This window comes from Thamnophis sirtalis, unplaced genomic scaffold (assembly GCF_051295495.1).
Source record: "Thamnophis sirtalis isolate CommonGarterSnake01/CBP01778 unplaced genomic scaffold, rThaSir2_p1.2 scaffold_12, whole genome shotgun sequence".
NCBI classification, from domain to species: Eukaryota; Metazoa; Chordata; class Lepidosauria; order Squamata; family Natricidae; genus Thamnophis; species Thamnophis sirtalis.
The window spans coordinates 13,557,714-13,581,827 of record NW_028261392.1 but is presented as its reverse complement, the minus strand read 5'-3'; the positions used below and the strand labels follow the sequence as shown (position 1 = coordinate 13,581,827).

At 44.9% G+C, this 24,114-nt stretch overlaps 2 protein-coding genes across 2 annotated transcripts; both read right to left on the bottom strand.

Annotated features, from left to right (window-relative positions):
• Positions 1-857: 857 nt before the first annotated feature.
• CLN5 (CLN5 lysosomal BMP synthase) lies at positions 858-5,044 on the bottom strand. The gene is made up of 4 exons (XM_087726288.1): positions 4,848-5,044; positions 4,570-4,735; positions 3,027-3,252; positions 858-2,462 (listed from the first exon to the last, which is right to left on the bottom strand). Exons 1-4 carry the CDS (start codon positions 4,967-4,969, stop codon positions 1,951-1,953), a joined length of 1,026 nt encoding a protein of 341 aa, XP_087582414.1. The 5' UTR covers positions 4,970-5,044; the 3' UTR covers positions 858-1,950.
• Positions 5,045-8,050: 3,006 nt separating this feature from the next.
• Positions 8,051-14,321, bottom strand: ACOD1 (aconitate decarboxylase 1). Its single transcript, XM_014065128.2, has 4 exons — positions 14,109-14,321; positions 12,081-12,170; positions 10,707-10,912; positions 8,051-9,822 (listed from the first exon to the last, which is right to left on the bottom strand). The coding sequence occupies exons 1-4, from the start codon at positions 14,319-14,321 to the stop codon at positions 8,865-8,867; spliced, it is 1,467 nt and encodes a 488-aa protein (XP_013920603.2). The 3' UTR covers positions 8,051-8,864.
• Positions 14,322-24,114: the final 9,793 nt, after the last annotated feature.

Below are 24,114 nucleotides of genomic sequence, written 5' to 3'. Positions count from 1 at the left end.
AAGACATTTTGCCTCACAGGAAGAGTCTCTAGAACAGTGTTTCTCAACCTTGGCTACTTGAAGATGTTTGGACTTCAACTCCCAGAATTCCCCAGCCAGCGAATGCTGGCTGGGGAATTCTGGGAGTTGAAGTCCAGACATCTTCAAGTGGCCAAGGTTGAGAAACACTGCTCTAGAAATTCTACCACACTGAAACTGAGGAAAAGGCAACCTATGAATGCCAGAGGAAGTCACCAAAACACTCATTTCCTAATCATACAGGAAAGTGTTTCCTCTTTCCAACGCAAACAGGCTAAGCAAACAAATTAAGACCCTTTAGAAGCAGGGGTCTTAAAAAGCCGTGGTGGCACAATGATTAGAATGCAGTATATTGCAGGTTACCTCTGCCCTCTGCTAGGAGTTCAATCCTGACCGGCTGAAAGTGGATTCAGCCTTCCATCTTTCCGAGGTCAGTAAAATCAGGACCCAGATTATTAAGGGCAATAGGCTGGCTATGTAAACTGCTTAGAGAGGGCTATGATGTGGGATATAAGCCTAAGGGTCATTGCTATTAAAAGGGAATCTCGTAAGGGGTAAAACTGCTTTAGTTCATTTTTCTAGCTTCTGAGGAAAAAATTGGATTGTTAGCAAAAGCCACAAAAGAAAGCCACTCCCAGGCATTATAAAGCTGCCCAAAGTCGCAGCATCAGTGTGATGAGCGGCATAGAAATTTAATAATTTTTTGCACCTCCTTTCTAACCAGACTAGAATCTGATGGGGGGAGATTAACTTCCAATTTTTTTTTTAACTCCCGAACACATTTAGCAGAGGCTTTTGTAATCATAAACACCAGCGTATCAAAGATAGAAACCCAGAAGTATCTTGAAGCCATTTATTTTTCACAATCAAAGAATTTAATCTGTGCAAACAATTTCCAGTCTCTGCAAAGTAGCCCTTGCTTAGCAACAGCCTTGTTTAGCAACCATTTGTAATTATGATGATGATGAAAAAGTAACTCTACAACCAATCCTCACATTTATAACCTCTTTGTTGTGGCCCGCCAGCTGCCACAGGACTGCTGTGCCGAGCTTGCTAAATTTGGATCTCAGGTTCAAGAAAAGGCTGGATTGCCATCGGTCACAAATGGGGTAGGGTCTCCTGCTTGGGCAGGGGTTGGACTAGATGACCTACAGAACCCTTCCAACTCTTGTTCTGTTGTGTTCTTAGATAGGATGTGGGAGGAGGAACACTTAATGCAGTTGTTAATCCGTACCAAATATTGATGTATGGCTACAGAGGCACGTGCCAAAGTTTACAATCCTCTGTGTACCCATCTAGGGAAATGGATAACTGCTGATCAACTGAGTATCAAGCGTTGAAAGCCTGTGTACCATTCTCTGCATTCCTGAATACCATATGCGGTCATTCAGGCATGAATTTTATTTAAGACGTTACAGGATCAATCTTTCGATCTTCTCCTGCAGGGGCTTACTAGCTTACTTTCTGTGGGGTCCTCAGTGCTCTCTGGCCTTGGTGGTTTTCTTGCAGACTGTTTCATTACCAAGCTAGGTAACATCATCAGTGCTTGCTTACTTTCATCTGACAAATTGCCCACTGCTAACAGGTTCGAGGCACCGTTGTTTTGGATCCACCCAGCGTTCTACAAACTTCCAGTATTTGCCATTCAAAGACATTCGTCAAGGAAGAGAAATGCAAAACTTAATCTGACGTTCCCCGGCCTCTATTAGACTACAACTACAATCATCCACAGCCACTCATCCTTGTGATCCTACCGCACCGCTATCCGCCAAAGCGTGATTCCACTGAAACAGACCGTAATAGAGGTGAATTAAAGACCCAGTTAAAACCATCCTGCTCCTTAACGCTGCCACAAAGCCAGAATTTGGCGAGACGGACACCATCTTACAAAGGGATTCGAGCCCACCGAGAATGGCTTAAAACGGGCAAGAATTACGCATCGAATTTGGTAGCATTTGAGTTAGGCAATGGGATTTCTTCATACTCTATTTTCAGATAGGGGTATTTCATGGGCAAAAACCAATATTCCAGATTGTAAAACAAGTAAAACCGACGATCCAGAACGACCTCCTCGAGTATCTTCAATAGGTTAAGGAAGAACTCCTTCACCGAATGATACGGTTTGAAGGGCAAGTAGAAGTTCCTAATCGCTAACGCCATGGATTTGTTCCCCAGCGGCCCAAAGAGAGTCGTCTCATTGCCCAGGCAAACAGGCTCTCCGCTGAAAAGAGTAATGGTTGTGTAATTCGTTTGGATCTTCTTGAAAACGGCCCCCAGCTCAGCCAGCTTCTGGTAGGTCCGTAGTACGAATTTGGAGCACTCGTAAGCTTCAAACCAGACCCGGGAATTTTTTTCTGGGCTGCTTTTAACCATCCAGGTCTCATAGTAAATGCCAGTTTCATTGTCGTATTTCACCCATTTTGCCATTTGATTGAAGATAGCTCCTAAAAATGGAAGGGGGCAAAACACAGTTGTATTTTAGAAACTTTCTTGCACAACTGCAGATTCTATTTCTCCAAAATAATTCTACGTATAGTTCTACATTTAGGCAAGAAATGCACAGGTACAGTATAGGTGGCATCTTGCTCAATAATAGTAACTGTGAGAGGGATCTTGGAGTCCTGTGGACAACCATTTAAATATGAGCCAGCAGTGTGCAGTAGCTGCCAAAGAAGCCAGGGAGGGATAGATGCTAGATAGACAAACAGAAAGACAGGCAGACAGATGCTAGATTAGATAGATGATAGATAGATAGATAGATAGATAGATAGATAGATAGATAGATAGATAGATAGATGATAGGCGGGTGGAGGGAGGGAGAGAGAGAGAGAGAGAGATGCTTAATGTTTTATGATGTTCTTGAGGCTACTCCAGGAAAGAATAGAAAGGTCTTCTGTTTTGATTTAGCCATTGGAGTCAAGGCTATTTAAAGTGGGTGGACGGACAGAGTTTAGAACATGAGCAGCAGGTAGCCACTCATATATCTACAATGAGTTACACCTATTTACCTGAAATTGTAGTCACCTGGACCAGGGTGCCATTTTCCTTCCAGTGGGCATCCTCAATCCCTTCATAGAAACAGGCCGCCCCCTGGTTGCACCAGAAGGGGGCGGGGTCCTCAGGCCGCAGGTGTGGGAAGGTGCAGTTGCCAAGCTGGAACAACTCGTACCACTCCATTGTGTAGTTCTTCCCAGTCAAGGCGCTTCTGAAGCCCACAGCATCGTGCATAATTTTCTGGGAAAGGAAACAAACAAGTTACAGAGGCGGTAACTAAGCTACGTTTTACACACACACACACACACAAACACACACCCTGCCCAAACTCAGGAAAAAGCAAAACAGGCAAATATTCTATCAGGGTTTTAAAAAGCTGCAAGGTTCCCACCAACCCAATTTAGCACAATCAGCGCTTTGGTTTCAAAGGGAAAAAAAATCATAGTTTCCCGGGTTGTTGTTGTGGGTAAAAAGAGGAGAAAGGAAGATGACTTGGATATGTTCACCGCCTTGAGTTCTTTCTAAAAATAATACAGGTGGGATCCATATTAGGCAAATAACTAAATCATGGTCTGTTTGAAAACATTTCCAAATGTCCATTTGAAAAAGAAGCATCTTTGTTTTCGTGCTGAAATTGGCTCTTCCAAAAAAAAGAAAAGAAATAGAACTTGTAACCTAGAACTAAGGAGAAATTTCCTAACCGTTGAGAACAATTAACCAGTGGAACAACTTGCCTCCAGAAGTTGTGGGTGCTCCATCGCTGGAAGCTTTTAAGAAAAGATTGGACAACCATTTGTTTGAAGTAGTGTAGGGTTTTCCTGCCTAAGGGGGTGGTGGGTTTGAACTAAAAGACCTCCAAAGTCCGTTCCAATTCTGCTATTCTACTCTACTCTTACTCCTATTCTTACTTCTACTCTACTCATTTGCAATCACGAATAGAATGGAATGGAATGGAATAACAGAGTTGGAAGGGACCTTGGAGGTCTTCTAGTCCAACCCCCTGCTCAGGCAGAAACCTTACACCACTTCAGACAAATGATTATCCAACATCTTTAAAACTCCAGTGTTGGAGCATTCACAACTAATAGCAATATTAATAGCAGTTAGACTTAGCTAGGCTTTCAGTCCTCTCTAAGCGTATCACCCCCACGCCCACCTCGGAAGGATGGAAGGCTGAGTCAACCTTGAGCCGGTGAGATTTGAACCACCGAACTACAGAACTGCAGTCAGCTGAAGTGGCTGCAGTACTGCACCCTAACCACTGCGCCACCTCGGCTCCAGAGGCAAGTTTCACTGATTAATTGTTCTAACAGTCAGGAAATTTCTCCTTAATACTAAGTTGCTTCTCTCCTTGATTAGTTTCCACCACATAGCCAATAAAGGTACTCTTAACTCCTAACTCCCTCCATTCTATTCTCGGGGCTCCTTCCATACCAACCGGACAAACCCTCCGCGGTAGTCCTGGGCCTCCCGGGGAAAGGTGGAACTCCCAACCCAATCAACCTCGGGATTTTTACTCCGGGGTGAGCGCGGAAGGGCAGGAGGGAACGGTCCTACCAGGTGGCCCAGAAGCCCTCCGTATTTGAACTCCCAGACGGGCGCCTGCAAGCGATACACGGCCAGGACGTCCGTCTCCCGCATCTCCGGCAAGGCAGAGCCGCTGGGGCAGAAGGTGTACCGCGCCTGGCAGAAGGGATCCGGCCGGGGACGGCCATCGAAGCGCCTGCGGGACGAGAGAGAAGGCGTAATCTCTCCAAGCCCGCCCGGCAGAAAGGGCTTCCCCGCTCTGCCTCCCACCAACCGAGCCCTGCACCGCTTCCGCCCCCGAGACTCGCCTGTATGGAACCGGCCAGCGGCCCTGGCCCTCGCACACCTTCGCCCGGCCGCCCGGCGGTAGCAACAGCAACGGCGGCAAAAGCAGCAGCGGCAGCAACCGGAGCGCCGTCCGCTGCGCCATCCCGGGCGCCCAGGAGACTGAAACCGCTCCGGTTTGCGCGGCAGTTCCAGAGCGTGCGCGCTTCCGCCGTCAGCTGAGTCGGGTCCCGGAGAGGCACATGACAGGGGAGTGGGCGGGGACGAGCCTGGCCGTCCTGGAGATGAGTTGGGCTGGGGAAAGATTTCTTTGTAGGGTGCGCCGGTTGGGAATGAAGCTAAAACGTAGAGACTAGAATGGAATGGGAGTAGGATAGTTTTATTGGGCTTGTGTGGTTGGAAATGAGTGGAGTAGAGGAGCTTTATTGACCATTTGTGATTGGAAATGAGTAGAGTAGAAGTAGAGGAGCTTTTTTTGGCCATGTGTGATTTGGAAATGAGTGGAGTAGAATAGGAGTGGAGTAGCTTTATTGGCAGTGTGTGATTAGAAATGAGTAGAATAGGAGTAGAGTACCTTTATTGGCAGTGTGTGGGAAGAATAGCAGCAGTGAAAATGAATATTTTACCTAAATTTTTAATTTCTTTTTCAAACATTACCAATACTTAAAAAAGATGCAAGCCTGCTAGAATGGCAGAAGGGTATTAATAAATTTGTATGGGTAGGGAAGAAGCCGAGAGTAAAACTAAAAATAATGCAAGATGTGCGTGAAAGAGGAGGCTTGAAATTACCCAATTTAAAACTATATTATGATGCAGTAGTTCTGTCTATAATTAGTGACTGGGTTAATTTAACAGGTGATAGAATACTTAATATTGAAGGGTATGATTTGGTATATGGCTGGCATGCTTATTTGCTATACAACAAAAAGGTGAATAAGAATTTTAAAAGCCATATTTTAAGGAATGCTCTACTGCGGGTTTGGAAAAAATATCAATACAAATTAAATGATAAGATAACTATGTGGGCTATCCCTAGACATGCAATAGAAAATATGAATATAGTACAAAAACAGGATGTAACTACTTATAGACAGCTTCTTACTGTAGAAAGAGGTGTACTACAACTGAAACCCTTGGATGTACTAAAAAAGGAAAAAGTAATTCAAACATGGTTTCAATACGGGCAGTTACAGGCTAGATGGGAAATAGATCAAAAAATTGGCTTTATGCAAGTCGAGGATAATTTACTTAAACAAATTAGAGATCAAAGCCCAATGCATATAAAGAGATTATATAATGTATTAATAGAAATTGACTCAGAAACAGAACTAGTTAAAGACTGCATGATTAAATGGGCTCAAAATGTTGAAGAACCAATAATGCTGGATACATAGGAAAAGATATGGGTGAGAAATGTAAAGTTTACACAGGCCCAAAACTTGAGAGAAAAATTGTATAAGATGTTTTATAGATGGCATTTAGATCCTTAAAAAATGGCTTCTATGTATCAGAACTTACAACCTAAATGCTGGAGATGTGAGTGTATGGATGCTACATATTTTCATATATGGTGGATTTGCAAAAAGGTTAAAGCATTTTGGATTAAAATATGGTGGATTATGCAAAATGTTCTTTAAAAAAGGATAAAGTTTACCCCTCAGTTATTTTTGTTAGGCATAATTACTGATTGTACAGTTGTAGAGACTAATCTGATATTGCATTTAATAACTGCAGCTAGATTGTTGGTGGCGCAATACTGGAAGAAGGAAGATTTGCCTACTATTCAAGAATGGACATTGAAAGTAACAAACCTAGCAGAGATGGCCAAAATATCTGCATATCTTAAGGACCATTCAAATGAGAGATACAAACTGGAGTGGAAAAGATGGATTGACTATACTCAAAACAAATACGGGACTAAGAAACTCCAGATAGTTTATGATTAAAGAACAGGAATTATAAATTATTTAGAGTTAGTCCAGCAAGGAGGAGCTAGAGTTCAATGGAAATACGTTGTTCGCCATCTTTTTGGGGTTTTGTTTTCTTAAACTGTATCTTAGATTCTCTTTGCTAAAGATTTATACCCTATATTGGTTCTGGGAAGTCGGGGGGAGGGGGAAGGTTGGGGGGGCTGGGGGGGAACTAAACACTTGTAAAAGTTTATGGTTTTTTTTCAAGAATGTTTAATAAAAAGATTTATTTAAAAAAAGAAATGAGTAGAATAGGAGTAGAGTACCTTTATTGGCAGTGTGTGATTGGAATTGAGTAGAGTAGAATAGGAGTAGAATAGTTTTATTGGCCATGCGTGTTTGGAGATTAATGGAATGGAATGGAATTGGGAATGGGAATAGAATAACAGATTTGGAAGAGATCTTGGAGGCCTTCTAGTCCAACCCCCTGCTTAGGCAGGAAACCCTACACCATTTCAGGCAAACGGTTTTCCAATCTCTTCTTTAAAACTTCCACAGGTTCGCCATCACGGCCCTAGAGCATGTTGTTTTATTTTATTTATTTTTTTATTTATTTTTTTATTTATTTATTTTATTTATTTTATTTTACTTTATTTATTTTATTTATTTTATTTATTTTATTTATTTTATTTATTTTATTTATTTTATTTATTTTATTTATTTTATTTATTTTATTTATTTTATTTATTTTATTTATTTTATTTATTTTATTTATTTTATTTATTTTATTTATTTTATTTATTTTTTATTGTATTTATTGTATTTTATTATTTTATTTATTATTTTATTTACTTTATTTTGTTTTAATATATTGTTTTGTATTTTATTCTATTCTATTTATTTTTTTATGGATGGATGGATGGGTGGCTTCATGCCTGTTTCCCCTAGAGCATGTTATTTTCTTTGTTTCATTCATTCATTCATTTATGTCCCACCTTAATCAGTTATACAATAAACTCAAGGAGGCACGTGTATCCAATAGACCTTCCTCCTCCTCTGATTTGCCCCCTAACCACAACCCTGTCAGTGGATTGGACTCCGAGAGTGACTGGCCCAAAGCCACCCAGCTGACTTTCAGGGGTCTGTTGCTTTCTAGAACGAGCTTATAGAAAGAGCTCAGAAATAAATGAGAAGAATCCAGATGAAAGTGGTTCTTTTTACAGGATATTTAAAAGAAAAGCCGCCATTCTTTTTTTTAATAGTTTTTATTGAACATTTTCAAGTTTAAAAAAAAAACAACTAAAAAAGGAAAAGGGAAAAAAAACCAAGAAAAATACAAACACAAATACAAACAGATAAAAACACAAACAGCATAACAATATAATATAATTTTACAGCTTCCCGTATCAACATGCTTAATCCATTTTTGTAGTTTACTGTTCGATTATTGCCTTCTCGTAGATTTTAACAATTCTATATGCTAATGTAATAATTATATTGTAATCTAATAGTATAATGCATGTCATCAAATTTTACATACATACATTTTTCTTCGTATTATAATTAATAACTTTTACAACTTTTATTTCTTGTTTTGGCTTCTATTCTCTAGCCCCATGAGGGTGAACCTATGGCACATGTGCCAGGGGTGGCACATGGAGCCATTTGTTAGTGTACATGAGGTGTTGCCTTCTCAGCTCCAGTGCGCCTGCATGCGCTGGCCAGCTGAGTTCTGCCTTCTTTTTCGGCTGTTTTTTGCCCTCCTGAATGCTCTGGAGGGCAAAAAAACGGCCCTAAGGGCAAACCAGGTCCTTAAATTAGTAACACGGTTGTTAATCTGGCTTCCCCGTTGACTTGTCAGAAGGTCGCAAAAGGGGACACACACCCAGGACACAGCAATGGTCGTAAGTATGAAACAGTTGCCAAGTACCTGGATTTTGGACGCATGATCATGCAAAGGTAACTCTGACAAATTGTCATGTCACGTTTTTCAGTCTGTTGTAACTTTCAACGGTCACTAAATGAAGTGTTGTAAGTCGAGGTACTAAGGTTAGACAGGAATCGATGAAGCTGGGTCATAGCTGACCATGAAGTGCAGGCCAGGAAGGTCCTTCTGGGACCAGGTAGATCTCACAAAGTTTCCCTCTTGCGTTGCCGCAAATCTTTTGTCAGCTCAGCTCCTCGAAGAAGTGAGAATAGCTCCCTGCAGTCGTCCAGGGATTCCAGCTTATCAACCGTGTCCACGATGCTTTCGGCCACTTCTGGGGAGACCGCGGCAGCGGCATTGGCATGGAACTTCTTCACCAAATCCTCGTGGCTCAGGGGCTTCCTCCAGTGCCCATAGAAGGTTTCGCAACGCTCTGCCCAGGTGTCTCCATCCTGGAGGATGATTTTGACTCCGCAGTAAAGGCTGTTGAAGCTGGGGAGGTTATCCGGAGAATGCTCCAGGCTGGTTTTTTGGAGGAGGTCATTCAACTCCGGCCTGGACAGTCTCTGCGGCGTGAAGGATTCGACTGAGATGAAGCCATCCAGCAGTGCTGTGCAGGCAGCAAACTGGAAGGAGTGCCTGGCTTCGTGTTCGGAAGAAGGAAATGGCCGATCGACATATTTAATACTGGGGACATCAAGCACGATGGCCTTGATGCGGGTAGTGGACAGAGGTTCCCCACTCCGGGCAAGATGCTTCCTTACCGCCAGGGCAGCTTCGGCCATCCAGTGTGTCCCCAGATGCGCCGGGAAGCTCTTGAAGGCCACGTCTTGTTGGTCCAGCAACCAAGAGTAGGACTGGAGGCTGGGCAATGTCTGAGGTAGGTAATCCATGTAAAAGGCCCCAAAGCCTGACTCGAGGTCCAGAATCCGCTTGCTGGCTTGCAGGCCCAGAGAGGCCAGGAGAGCCGCTTCCACACCGTGCCGACTGGCGTTGCCCATGTGAAGCGGTTTGGTCTGCGTGGCTGCGTTGGCCAGTGGGGCACCGGCATAAGAGGCGGCTACCGCCAGGGCTTCCTTGCACTTGCGTTGGTCGAGGCCCAAGAGCTTCGCGGTGGCTGCAGCGCTTCCCATGGTGCCAAGAATGGAGGGCGGGTGGAACCTGTAAAAATCAAAATAACATCCGTGAGCAGAAGAAAGGCAGTGAGGACCAGTTCTGTGGACAGAGGATTTTCTGTGGACCCAAGGGGGCATGGTTTTACGTGCTGCCTTCAATCCGCGGATGGGCTGCGCATGTTTACACAGCCTGGTTTCTGGCATGCCATGGACTACTGCCGGCCCACAGACTGGTGGGTTAGAGACCCCTGACCTACAGAACTCTCCTTCTCGACATTCCTGGTGAATCCCTCAGCCTGGAAAGTTTGACTATAAGTAACTTTTTTCAATGCTGTTGTAACTTTGAATGGCCACAAAAAAACTGTTGTAAGTCAAAGACTGTACATCACCTAAGCGCAAAGAGAACAATAGTTTGTGTCCCAGCAAGGGGTGCCAATAAATGATCTGATCTGCCACATCTGATCTAGTGGTGGGTTCCAGGTGGTGCACCCCGGTAGGGGTGTACCCGTGGCAGCTGGGAGCAGCGGCCACTGTACCGGAACGGTGTTATGGTGGGCCCACCCGCCCACTCTTCATTTCTTACCTGATTTTAAGCCAACCGGGCTGTTTGCGCACACACGCGTAGCGTACGGCACCTGCGCGATCTCCGCTGAGCAGCTGGAGTGTTGCAGGGCAGTGGCGTGCGCTGTGCGTGTGCACGAGGTGGGCACCCGGCCCCATCGCAGTGTACCGGTTGCGACGGGATCTGGAACTCACCCCTGATCTTGTCCTCAAGTAATGACCATCTAACAAAGAAGCCCACTCGGCTTAGATAGGAATAAAGGAAGCTTGGACGATGCTAGATTAGAGTCGTGGCTGACCATTAAGCCCACCCCAGGAGGGTCCTTCTGGGGCCTGTTTTAGAACAAGTTAAACAAAACAAAAACAGACCTTTTAGGAAGATTGCTGGCCTCCTTGGAGAAGGTCATCAGTCTGCCTTGCACCTCGATCCCAACGTTGAACGCCAAGAGCAAGTCGCAGCCAGACACCCTTTGTTTTTCGGCCACACCTTCGGCAGCGGCCATGAGGGATGACAACACTGGCCCCGACGGATGGGTGGTGGGATGCCATGTATCGTCAAAATCCATGGAGTGTATCTGTGAAGGGGGAAGCAGAGGAAGAGAGAAGAAATTTTGAGTCGGGGGAGTTGCAACTGAGGTAAGGGCTTCACCTTCTCTCCTGCATTTTCAGTCCACTTGGGGATCATCTCCCTTGTGCTGAAATCAAGATGATCAAGGTTTCTCATCAAGGCCATCTATAGCAGGGATGTCAAACTCGAGACCCGTGGGCCAAATCCGGCCCCTAATGGGATTGGATCCGGCCCGCGGGGAGTGTGAAGAGAAAAGATGAGGCCAGCTTGGCTTCAGCCGGGTCTACCCAGTACAAAAAGAAAACATGCCAGAAGTTTGGGGAGTGGCATCAAGCTGGCCATGCCCATCCAGCTGGCCACCCCCACCCAATCGCCCACGTCCAGCTGCCCCCCCCCCCAAGGTCAACCACATCTCTGATGCGGCTCTCAATGAAATTGAGTCTGACGCCTCTCATCTATAATGAGGGTGAAGTAAAACGCCAATAGGCAGCAGGAAGTTCCAAGGAAGAAAAACCTAATTAAATCCAGCAGGTGATATTCCTCTCCTGCCCTCTTTTCTCTTTCTTAAGAGATATCCCAAAAGGAAATTACTGGGCACAATGATGGGAGAAACACCTCACCACCACAATCACCCAACCCAAATCCTGACTCTGGGATCCTAACGTTCCCCGTGTGGGGCCTGTATAAAGTTCTGCAGTGCCCATTGAGGGTCGGAACATATTCCGGGCTCCTTGTTGGGTGGACAAAATTAGGAAAGACATCTACATAACAGAGGTGAGTTGCTCCCGGTTCGACCCAAATCAGGTGAATCGGTAGTAGCGGTGGTAAGAAGCTCCACCCTCCCACCCGGATGCGCAGAAGCGCGCGCCCAACCGCACCCGATCCAGTAGTAAAAAAATTGGCAACGCATCATTGTTACACAGGTCACCTTGAGCTGACATGAAAAACTGACTGACAAAAGTGACTTATAACCACATTTCACGTGATTGCAGCATCCCCATGGTCACATTGCCAACATTTGGAAAATGGCACATATGTATGTATGACGGTTCCACAGCTCCCAGCATGCCCCTGCTTAGAGTAAATGGATGGAGTAGTGGCCCCAGCTACTTTCTCCCAGCAAAAACTAGGTGGAATCAGAGGGTGGTAGGGAAGGAGTACCAAGGGCTTCTTACCGCCACACCATTCACCAAGGCTGCGTAGAGTGGAGGCAGCTTGAGTGTTGAGCATCCCCAGACAGAACTGGATGAATCCGAGCTGTAAATCTGAAAAAAATAAATAAATCACAATCTTGTTTGGGAGGAACTTCTGCATATGAAATGAAACAACTACTTCTCTTTATTATTTCCCAGGCTCATTCCACCAAGAGCATCAAGCACAAGGAATCAGGAACCAGAACAGAGTCCAAAAGTACTACGAGTTTATTCTAGGCAACAAGAATCTGATCTATCAATGGTCAAGGCAAATTGGTCCAGAGCAGATACTCCAAAATTCAAGAGTATCGGGTTCAAGACAGTTAAGTAAACCAGGATAAAGTTCAAAAGTACTCCAAGTTTATTCCAAGCAACCCTATACACAAGAATCTGATCTACTAATGATCAAGGCAAATTGTTGCACAATTTGTATGGGGTGTTGTTGCACAACAGTGTATCCATCAAGTCCAAGACCGGAATAAAGTAAACCAGGATAAAGTTCAAAAGTACTTCAAATTTATTCCAAGCAACGCTATACACAAGAATCTGATCTACTAATGATCAAGGCAAATGGTTGCACAATTTGTATGGGGTGTTGTTGCACAACAGTGTATCCATCAAGTCCAAGACCAGGATAAAGTAAACCAGGATAAAGTTCAAAAGCGCTTCAAGTTTATTCCATGCCATCTATACACAGGAATCTGAACTACGAATGGTCAAGGTGGATTAGCACCAATAAGAGTCAACGGACTTCAAGGGAAGCTGGACTTTGGTCTCTTACGGCAGCGTAGTGACTCCAAACTGATGGTGCATTTGACCCCGCTCTCCGGCTTAGCTTGGTTATCTCCTACAAAGAGGACAACTGCAAGGGGACCTACTCCCTCTTACACAGAACTTACCTGCACAGATCTCCATCATGGACGAGTTGGATGCTGACCAAAGGCAGCAGTTTGATAATGGACTCCATGTTTGCTATCATTGGGGGCGGGGGGGGGGAGGAAATCAGGCTATTTGGAACGGAGTCCTTGGATAGGAAAAGGCTCCCTCTAGCTGGAGGAAGGGGCTGGCGCATTACCTCATCTATCGCATGCCAGCCCAACCAGGAAGAAGAATCCTGAGGGGGAGAATTGATATATCCCTTTAGGTAAACGGAGGAAAGAAAAGGCCACTTTGTGCTAATCTCCATTGGGGAAAGAAATAGCAATAAAGATAATCTGTGGCAAAAATACATGGCTGTTATCTTAAAACGGGAGTGGAACTACGGCCCTTTGAGGACCTGTGGACTGCAACTCCCAGAATTCTTAAGCCAGCCATGCTGGCTTAAGAATTCTGGGAGTTGAAGTCCACAGGTCCTCAAAGGGTCATAATTTCCCACTCCTGCCTTAAAAGATCATCCAAATAACTGCCTAGGCCAAAAGGTATCAATGAAGATCAAGTGAGGTGCTATTACCTCTCTATAAAGCCTTAGTAAGACCATACCTAGAATACTGCATCCAGTTTTGGTCACCACACTATAAAAATGTGTTGAGACTCTAGTTAAAAGTGCAGAGGAGAGCAACCCGAATGATTAGGGAACTGGAGGCTAAAACACATGATGAACGGTTACAGGAACTGGGCATGGCTAGTCAAGTGAAGAGAAAGACCAGGGGAGACATGATAGCAGTGTTCCATTATCTGAGAGGCTGCCACAGAGACGACGGGGTCAAACTCTTTTCCAAGGCACCCGAAGGCCAGATAAGGAATAATGGATGGAAAAACTGAACAAGGAGAGATTCAATCAGGAGAAATGTTCTGACAGTGAGAGCAATCAACTGATGGAACAGAAGTTGCCTTCAGAAATTGTGGCAGCTTCATCAATGGAGGCTTTCAAGAAGAGACTGGGTTGCCATTTGTCAGAAATAATATAGGGTCTCCTCCTTGGGTGGGGGATTGGACTAGATGACCTACAAGGTCCCTTCCAACTCTGTTAATCTGATTTCAGAGAAGAATTAAGGCAACAGATCCTCTTACCTTGCTGTACTGGATGAGCTTCTGGAAGACGTCAGTTCTGGTGCCCACCAGACCCACTCCCAAAGTATCCAAAATCATCCGTTTGCTCCTGTGAACGACTCGGTCGGTCAGGTGGCTTGGATTCAACCCGTGGATCACATTTGCAAAGTTGCCCGTAATGTTCTGGCAAAGAGAAACCAAAGTGTGACAGGCATGTTTCTCCTCCCCCGCCATTTTCTCCAGACCCTAACCTGTTTGTTTGTTTATTTGTTTGTTTGTTTGTTTATTTGACTTATATACCGCTTCATAGGGCTTTCAGCCCTCTCTAAGCGGTTTACAGATTTTTAGCAAATTGAGTCAGCATATCGCCCCCCACAGTCTGGGTCCTCATTTCACCCACCTCGGAAGGATGGAAGGCTGAGTCAACCTTGAGCCGGTGAGATTTGAACCGCTGAACTGCAGATAACAGCCAGCTGAAGTGGCCTGCAGCACTGCACCCTAACCACTGTGCCACCTTGGCTCCATCTGTTTTGATGGATCTTTGCAGAAGCAAATCAGAGCTTGCCCTTGGCCTGCAACTGTCCGTTTAGTCACCATCCAAAGTCACAATGGCACTGGGAAAGGGGACCTCTGATGGTTTTCCACTCTTAGGACCATTGCAGTCTCTCTGTGGTCAGGTGATCGAGATCCAGACCCTTGGCAACTGACATGTACTTTTGACGGTTCTGCTGTCCCGGGTGGGGGGGCTTGGGATTCCCTTTTGGGACTTTCTGACAAGCAAAGTCAATGGGGAAGCCCAGATTCATTTAACAACTCTATTACTAACTTAATAACTGCAACCAGGGGTGCTGGCTACCGGTTCGTTTGAACCGGTAGCAAAAAATGCTAAAGTTCGCCTGAACCGTAGTTTTAAAAAAAAGCTTTAAAAAGTGGGGGAGGAAAAGTTCTGTGACACTCAGCTATGAGCCGTGTAATTGTCAGAAGCTTTCCCCCCCACTTTTTAAAGCATTTTAAACTACCTATTCATCAGAACTGGTAGTAAAAATGCTTTAAAAAGTGGAAAAAAGTTGGCCATGCCCACCCAGTCACATGACACACCCCCAAGCCATGCCCACAAAACCAATGGCAAAAAACAAATAGATTTCACCACTGACTGCAACAATTCACTTAACAACTGTGGCAAGAAAAGTCATAAAGCGGGGGGGGGGGCACCTGCCTAGCAACCATCTCGCTTAGCAACAGAAATGCTGGGCTCAGTTGTGATAGCAATAGCAATAGCAATAGCAGTAGACTTATATACCGCTTCATAGGCCTTTCAGGCCTCTCTAAGCGGTTTACAGAGAGTCAGCATATTGCCCCCAACAATCTGGGTCCTCATTTTACCCACCTCGAAAGGATGGAAGGCTGAGTCAACCCTGAGCCGGTGAGATTTGAACCGCTGAACTGCTGATCTAGCAGTAGCCTGCAGTGCTGCATTTAACCACTGCGCCACCTTGGCTCTGTAAATCAAGAACGAGCTGTAATACCCTGTGCATTTCCTTCCTGCTGGCCAGCCACCCCAGTGGAGCAGAAGCACGATTCTATCAGAAAATGAAAAAAAATCTTTTGGTTCCGATAACTTTCATTTCTGCCTCCTGTCTGATCACATGGAGCAGTGAGGCTGATGGAAGTGCCAAATTTTATTTTTATTTATTTTTAATTTGCTTGTTTGTCAAACGTGGGCAAGATAGCAGATATAAGTATGAAGATGAGCGTGGACGAAGGAAGTAAATACAGATGAATGGGGACGGGGGGGGGAATAGGGACATTAGGCACACTGGGGTGCTTATGCCCCCCCCCTATACGGACCTCTTAGGAATGGGGTGAGGTCTGTTTTGACCCACACTTCGCTCTTGCCCTGTTTTTTTTTTAATTGAAAATTTAAAAAGCTTTTACAAATATTTACCTACCCTCCCCACCTGAAACCTCCCCACACACACCCCAACTTCCCAGAGCAAATACAGGGTGTAAATCTTTAACAATCATATTCTAAATCTTAAAATAAAACTTTTGTATCGTCCTCACTTGTACTTTAACTCCTCTTCTGTTAGGCTAACCCTAAACAAATCATGTCATTCCTTGCTTCTTCAATCATAGGCTATCTGGAGTGCTCTTGCCCTGTTTTTGAAGGCTGAGGTCGGATGGTCTCTACCTCACCTAGCTTCAAAGTCCTGGTAGTTTTGCCAACAACATTGGCCATGGCAATAGCACATACATAAACCTGTGGGAAGCCCATAATGTTAACCTTGGCCCTGCGGGCGCTGCCTAGAACGCAGGAAGCTGCTTCCTTCCCATTTTGACACAGCTCAACCAGTCTGTGTTGGTCTCTGATGGGCCTCTCAGACTTCAAGGACCATTTCCCCAAATCTCTGTTACTTGACTCTACTCAAAAGCCAACATAGATTACCATATTTTTCGGAGTATAAGACCCTCCGAAGTATAAGATGCACCTAGATTTGGGGGGAGGAAAACAAGGGGAAAATATCTGCCTCCCAGCAATTTGCTTCCTTGCAACAAACAGTACAAAAAATCTACACTGTTTGTGGTGTTATATTTCGGACTATACTTGTACAGATGCTGTTAAAATTGATGTGCTTTCTGGAAGTATAGTTATTCTCTGCTGTTTAAAAGAATAGCACTTTTAAAACAATAGCACCGGGCTTCATCAGATCAAGCATTTATTTTAAAAAGCTTCTTCATTTTGTTAAGTTCTCTAGAACAATAATATAGCAGTCTTTAAAAAAGAAGTGTGATAATTTGAACGTTCTATAGGCATTTATAGTTGTTGACTTGCCTCCTTGCAGCAAACAGCCTGATTAGCACAAGAAAAAACAAAATCTGCCTCCTGGCAATTTGCCTCCTGGAGCAAACAGCAAGTTTCACTTTCAATTTCTCCCGATCATCAGTTGTTAGAGACTGCTATGGTTTATTGAAGCCTCCACAAGCCCCTGTTTGCTGCAAAGAGGTAAATTGCTGGGGACAGAGACCAAAAGGTTGGAGCCGATGGGTGGGTGGGGCTACATTCAGTGTATAAGACGCACCCAAATTTTCACCCTCTTTTAGGGGAGAAAAAGGTGCGTCTTATACTCTGAAAAATACGGTAGGTCTGTCACCTCCTGTAGACAAAGCCCCACGTCCTTCCCTGCCTAAGCCCCCTGTCTCCTCTGCTTCAGCTGAAGCATCCACACCTCCTCCTGGAAGCAAGACACGGAAGAACCTACCTTGGCCCACATGATGCCACGGATGATGTCCTGTGCCTTCAAACCCCAGGCTGGAGAGCACTGAACCTCTTCCTTTTATACATGTCGGAGGAGGAGTGATGGGCGGCGACTACCAATGGCCTTTCAACATCTGCAATTTTCCCTGCTCGACATGGCTCTTTGGCCACTGCTGCCCCGAATTGCAACAGGCTCTGTCACTGTGTTAACAGCAAATCACGTGCTGAGTCAGACAAAATGATTTCGACTTCCAAAAAAGCCTTGTGAGTGACGCACTTAGGCCCCCACCTATCCCCGGGGCGCTTGTGTGTTATGAAAGGACACAGCTGAAGGGGAGTCCCCAAGCCTCTTTCTCAAGTGAGGCTTTCCTGCCTAAGGACCCAACGGATATTTACAAGGATTCCCACAGTAGAAGCGACAGCAGCAGACTCTATGTCTTGTCAGCCTGATGGCCAAAATGCAGCTACAGTCCTCGACTTACTACCACAATTCAGCCCAGTGTTTCTGTTCCTAAACGAGACGGTTGTGAAGCGACTTTTACCCTCTTGAACGGCCTTGCTTGCCATCGCCGTAAAGTGAATCCCGGCAGTGATTCAGTTAGTAACACGGTTGTTAAATGAATCTGGTTTAGCCATCAACTTTGCTCATGAGAAGGTCGCAAAAAACAGGATCACGTGATGCCGGGACACTGCAACTGTCATAAATGTGAGTCAGTGTCCAAGTGTCTGAATTTCAATCACGTGACCCTGGGAATGCTGCAGCGGCCCTAAGCCCCTTTTTTTCAGTGTTGTAACTTCAAACATTTGCTAAATGAACTGTTGTAAGTAGAGGGCTACTGGTATATGTCTGTCTGCCAATGGTAAGGAGCATCTCTCGGTCCATCCACGCATGGTTCAAAATGATGCAGCCCAACTTAAGACATCTGATTGAGCCTTCTGCTCATTTGTTTTAAACCTTGAGCCTCTGGCAGGTGTCCGTAATTTGGGCAGTGAGTCCAAAGTCTGAAAGACAGTTTCACAGAGAAACCTATCCAAAGGGTTGTGAGATGTTGAGACTAGAAGAAGGAAGAGGAAGGTTTTATCCATGGAAACCATTCGCCACCTGAGCTGGAAAATTGGAGTTGTTCCATCCAGTTCAGTTGGGGACCATCTTGGCTGCTAAAAAATCTGACTGTGGGTTCCTGTTGTGGCCCGCCAACAGCCAGTGGAGCTGGCAGCAGATTAGGACAGTGAGGAGGTTGGGGAGGAAAATGGGCCATTCCTGGAGTCTGGGGAAGGCTCTGATGAGGGCTCTGTGTCAGAGGCAGAGACGGGCCAGAGCCGTATGCCAGTTATCAGCTGCCTTCAGAGTCATACATCAGTGAGGCAGACGAACAGCTGGATCCTGTTCCCAGTGTGTGCATGCGCAGAGTTACCAGACGAAGGGAACAGCTAAGGAACAAGAGTTGAGTTGGGAGTAAGACCACAGGTGGACAGAGAATGGCCCCTCCCAGAGGAAATAAAAGAGGAGCAAAAGGGGAGTGGAGTTTGCAGGAGACAATTAATTCATTCCTGCATTCTTGCCAAATATTGCGGTGTCTGAAAGATATCGGCCTGGCCACTCTCCAAGCCTGATAAAGTTCGGTAATTGTGAACTCTCTTGAAAGACTGTGGGTTGGGACTTTGCTGGAGAGGAATTGACTGTAAATTAAATAAAAGGGATTTATCGGGACGGGGACTCGGCTTCGTGTCGCTAGGGAAGCCTAGCTCAGAACAGTTCCTAGAATGTTCTGAACAAGGCCAGCAGCTGCACCAGTGAAAAAAGTCAACTTTTATTCATTAAACCTTGGTTTGCTCTTTCTGCCCTTCATCGTAGTGTTGTAGGAGACAAGGTAGCTGAGCCCAAAGGTTGCGTCAAATGCATCATCAGCCTGGAATCTCTACATCTCATAATAGACCTAAATTCAGCCTCTCCTTGACGTCCATTGACTTTTATGGAGCACCAATTTGCCTTGATCATTAATACTCTGGGTTAGATCTGCCACCTCACTCGCGTGTTCTCCTCACTTCAGTGCCAGCCTGCCATGGATGATGGGGAGGGGAGGGAAGCCATTTGGAAGGGTTCCACCACAAAACCGCGCTCGACTAAACCGCGTCCGACTAAACCGCATAGCTGACGTCATCAACAGGGCGACAACAGCGCGGAGACAGAAGCACGCTGTAAACCCTAAACCTAAAATTAACCCCTAAACCTAAACCTAACCCCCCTAAACCTAATCCTAAACCTAACCCTTAACCTAACCCTAACCCTAACCCTTAACCTGACCCTAAACCTAACCCTAACCCTTAACCTAACCCTAATCCTTAACCTAACCCTTACCTTAAGTTGAATGGGCTTGCTTTCAAAGCGCTATTTAAAGCGCCCTTCTTTCTCCGCGCTGGTTGTTGTCGCCCTGTTGATGATGTCAGCGACGCGGTTTAATCGGGTGCGGCTTAGTCGAGCGCGGTTTTGACAGGTCACAATTTGGAAGGGGGGAAAGGAGCACCTCCAAAGTACTTTGTGCCGGCCGGAGGCAACATTTCAAGGACAGCCAGCCAGAGAGAAGAATGCAGCTGCATTCCAAGGATGGCAGTTCCAAAAACATCTGGTTTGAATATGGTTAGACTTATGGGGATCAGTGGGAGAGCAGGACTGGGAAACAAGGGTCTTCACTAGGGAATTGGTGTGGGAACCTCGGACCTGGCTTTGCTTTGCTGTACTTCATTTGACTTTAGTAAAACTATGCCTCACTCCAAAAATGTAGTCACAGGGGCAGGACTGACCCTCCGATTCTTGTATATTGGCAGCATGAAATAAACTTGCAGTACTTTTGAACTCTGTCCTGCTTCCTTGACTTCTTCCATTTGACAAGTGTGTACCTCTTGGCTACGTTTTGTGCCAATCCAGAAAGCAGGTAAATACATAAATTTACTTTCTGTCAATTATGACAGCGGAGGCATTGTTGTCTTAAGCAGGAGATCCAAAATCTCCCCTGCTCCCAACTCATTAGCCAAGCCAAAGCCAAACCGCGAGTCCCAGGCCCCAAGGCCAAGCTCCGAGGCCCAAGCCCCAGGCCCAAAGCCCCAGCCCCCAAGGCCCAGCCCCAAAGCCCCAAGGCCAAGGCCCAGCCCCCAAGGCCCAGCCCCAAAGCCCCAAGGCCAAGGCCCAGCCCCAGGCCCCAAGGCCCCAGCCCCCAGCCCCCAAGGCCCAGGCCCAAAGCCCAAAGCGCCAAGGCCCAGCCCCAGGCCCCAAGGCCCAACCCCAAGGCCAGGCCCCAAGGCCCAGGCCCAAGCCCAAAGCCCCCAGCCCTCAGGCCCAAGGTCCCATCTCCAAGCCCCCAAGGCCCAGCCCCAGGCCCAAAGCCCCAAGACCCAGGCCCCAGGCCCCAAGTCCCCAGCCCCCAAGGCCAGGCCCCAGGCCCCATGTCCAAGCCCCCAGCCCCCAAGGCCCAGGCCCAAAGCCCCAAGGCCCAGCCCCAGGCCCCAACGCCAAGCCCCCAGATCCAAGCCCCCAGCCTCCAAGGCCCCATGTCCCAGCCCCCAAGGCCCAGCCCCAGGCTCCAAGCCCAAGCCCCAGGCCCCCAGGCCCAAGGCCCCAACGCCAAGCCCCCAGCTCCAAGCCCCAGCCCCAAGGCCAAGCCCGAGGCCAATCCTTATTATGGTCATGAAACAGCACAATTCATTCTTCAGTTTGGAGAACAGAGAGCTCAGTATGTGTACAATTGAGGTTCAGAGAACTTTCCCCTTATGATCTCCACTAAGAACGACTCTACGGGTCCCACCTCAAACTTGTCTGTTCCTCTTGTTTCCCACCACCCACCTTATTCCTTCTTCTCTTTTCTTTCAGACTGTCTTCTGGGTAGGGCTGCATTTCTCCCGCAAACACGAGGTTTCCTGTAAAAGTTTGAACTTGTGAAACTCCCTTGAACACGAAAGGATGACTTTCTTCACGCCAGTTTATCCGTTTCACTTTCAGGTTGCCTAACGTTATGCCATCCCAACTTCTCCTTTTTATGACCTCCAAAATAAATGGTTCACAGGCCAAAAAGCCCATCGCAAGATAAGAATCTTGTGTGTGTGTGTATTGTGTTGTGTTGTGTTGTATTGTGTTGTGTAACTCTCTCTTTAGACATCTAGGATCCAGATTAACCTACATTTTACACAGAACTCCTGAGAGATAAGAGGGTTTTTTCTTCTCTAACCATCAGAAATTCTGGAGTGACTTGTTACAAGTCAAAAAGAAAAAAAAAAGCATAGCAATTAAAGTATCGAAGTGGGCAAGAGATGATGGAGAGATGATTTTTCTTTTTTTGGTGTTGTTTTGATATGCTTCTCTTTTCCTCTATTTCTTTGTAAGTATATGACATGATTAGAAGTTAGGTAGGATAGAAAAAAAATGTTTTTTTTTAAAACAAAGGATGACATTATTAAAAGTTAGAATAAGAGACAGAAATAAGAGAAAAGGGGAATATTAGTGTTGTTTTGATATGCTTCTTTTCCCTCTCTTTCTTTGTAAGTATATGACATGATTAGAAGTTAGGTAGGATAGAAAAAAATGTTTTTTTCTTAACAAAGGATGACATTATTAAAAGTTAGAATAAGAGACAGAAATAAGAGAAAACGGGAATATTAGTGTATACAGGGCGGGGCATAACCTTTTCCTAGGGGGTCACAGCAAGATCGACAGCAGTTTACAACTTCCGCGACACCTCATTTTAAAGCCCATAAAAAACTGAATTGAATGAGCTATTAAATGTTAAATTTGCTTTAAGAATGGCTGGAAAATTCGATTCGGAAGAACAAAGGATCATTGACAGAATAAAATGCATTGCCTTTCGAGAGGCTCGCGATGCTGGATGTCGAATTTTGGGGCAATGACGTCTGGCCGGGAAATTCACCAGATCTCAATCCGGCAGAGAACATTGGGGCCATAATTAAGGATGAAGTGGAAGCTCTGATGATTCAGGAGCAAGGTCAAAATCGATATTCGGTTGAAACTTTGAGAATGAATTTGGAAACTGTGTTGAAAAATCTGGAAAATCGAACGGAACTGTTTGAAGATTTGTTGTGTTCTTATCCACCTCGTTTGAATGCTGTTCGAAGGGCTAATGGTAGTCATACTGACTATTAAATCGTGTCAATAAACTCAGTTTTTGATGGGCTTTCGAATGGTGTATGAATTATTTGTGTTGTTATTACAAGTGTTGCTGTGACCCCCTAGGAAAAGGTTATGCCCCGCCCTGTACAACAGGTACAACAGACGCTAGGGATGGTAAACAAAGCAATCCAAACTGTACCTTATAACCTTTTAAATGGAATAACAATAGTATAAGAATGGCAAAGAAAAAGAATAACTATGTGAATGTATACCTATAATTGTATGTAAGAGAATAAATGACAGTAAGAATATAAAGCACAATAGAGGTAAACAATATTTGGTTATAAATAGCTAAGTATAAATAAATATAGAATTGTACATAAAAATGGATAACGAATAAGGAGACCATGAATGCAAGATAGAAATGTATAGAAGGGAAAACACTAACTGCAAAGAAACCAATACGGAACTGCTGTATGATATACGATGGAACTTCTTGTTCCTATGTTGTTTTAAGACGTGTGTCTGTTTTTGCTGATGTGTTTATGTGTTTAAAATAAAAATTCATATAGAAAAAAGAAGTTAGGTAGGATAGAAAAAATGTTTTTTTTTAACAAAGGATGACATTATTAAAAGTTAAAATAAGAGACAGAAATAAGAGAAAAGGGGAATATTAGTGTATGCACTTTTATATAATAATTTAAGAGCAATAATAAGAGAAAACGTGGAATAATCAAACGGTGACAGATTGTAACTTTACATAAATATGTATTACTATTAGAAATACATAAGTTGGTTGAAAGTAATAACTATGATTAATGCTATTAGTTTTATTTTGTATTAGAATGTATGACACCCCGTGACCCGTCAAAACCGCGGTCCACAAAAGCGCGCTTGACGAAAGCGCGTACGTGACATCATCACAGCGCGATGAAAAAATTAAAAATTGAAATAAAAATAAAATTAAAGCAAGCCGATTCACATAAAGGTAAGGGTTAGGTTTAGGGTTAGGGTTAGGTTAAGGGTTAGGGTTAGGTTTAGAGCGTTAGGGTTACGTTTAGCGTTAGGTTAAGGGTTAGCGTTAGGTTTAGCGTTAGGTTAAGGGTTAGGTTTAGGGTTAGGTTCAGGGTTAGGTTAAGGGTTAGGTTTAGGGTTAGGTTTGGGGGGGTTAGGGTAAGGTTTTCGCTTTAATTTTACATTTACCGATCACAGCGCGATGTTTTCGTCACACTGTGATGACGTCACGTACGCGCTTTCGTCGAGCGCGCTTTTGTCTACCGTGGTTTTGTGGTGGAACCATGACACCCATGGGCCGCACTGTTTGCGCATTGATACGTTTGTAAAAAATAAAAATAAATAAATAAACTTTTAAAAAAAAGAAATTCTGGATTCACGCATTGAAAAGGGACATGCTAGTTTTCTGAGCAGTGAGACCTTCACAGTTCAAGGGTAAACCTTTTGTAAATGTGTCTTATTTTCTCATACCAATGAACCAGAAGCAGAGGGGGCTACTAACTGTCCTCCCAAGTTGGACTGAAAATCTGTTGGAGTCACAAATGTAAGGACAGTTGACAACCTGGGTTCACTAGGATGCTACCATTCCCTAAAATTCCCTCTAGACAACAAGGAGGAGGAGAGGAGGAGGAGGAGGAGGA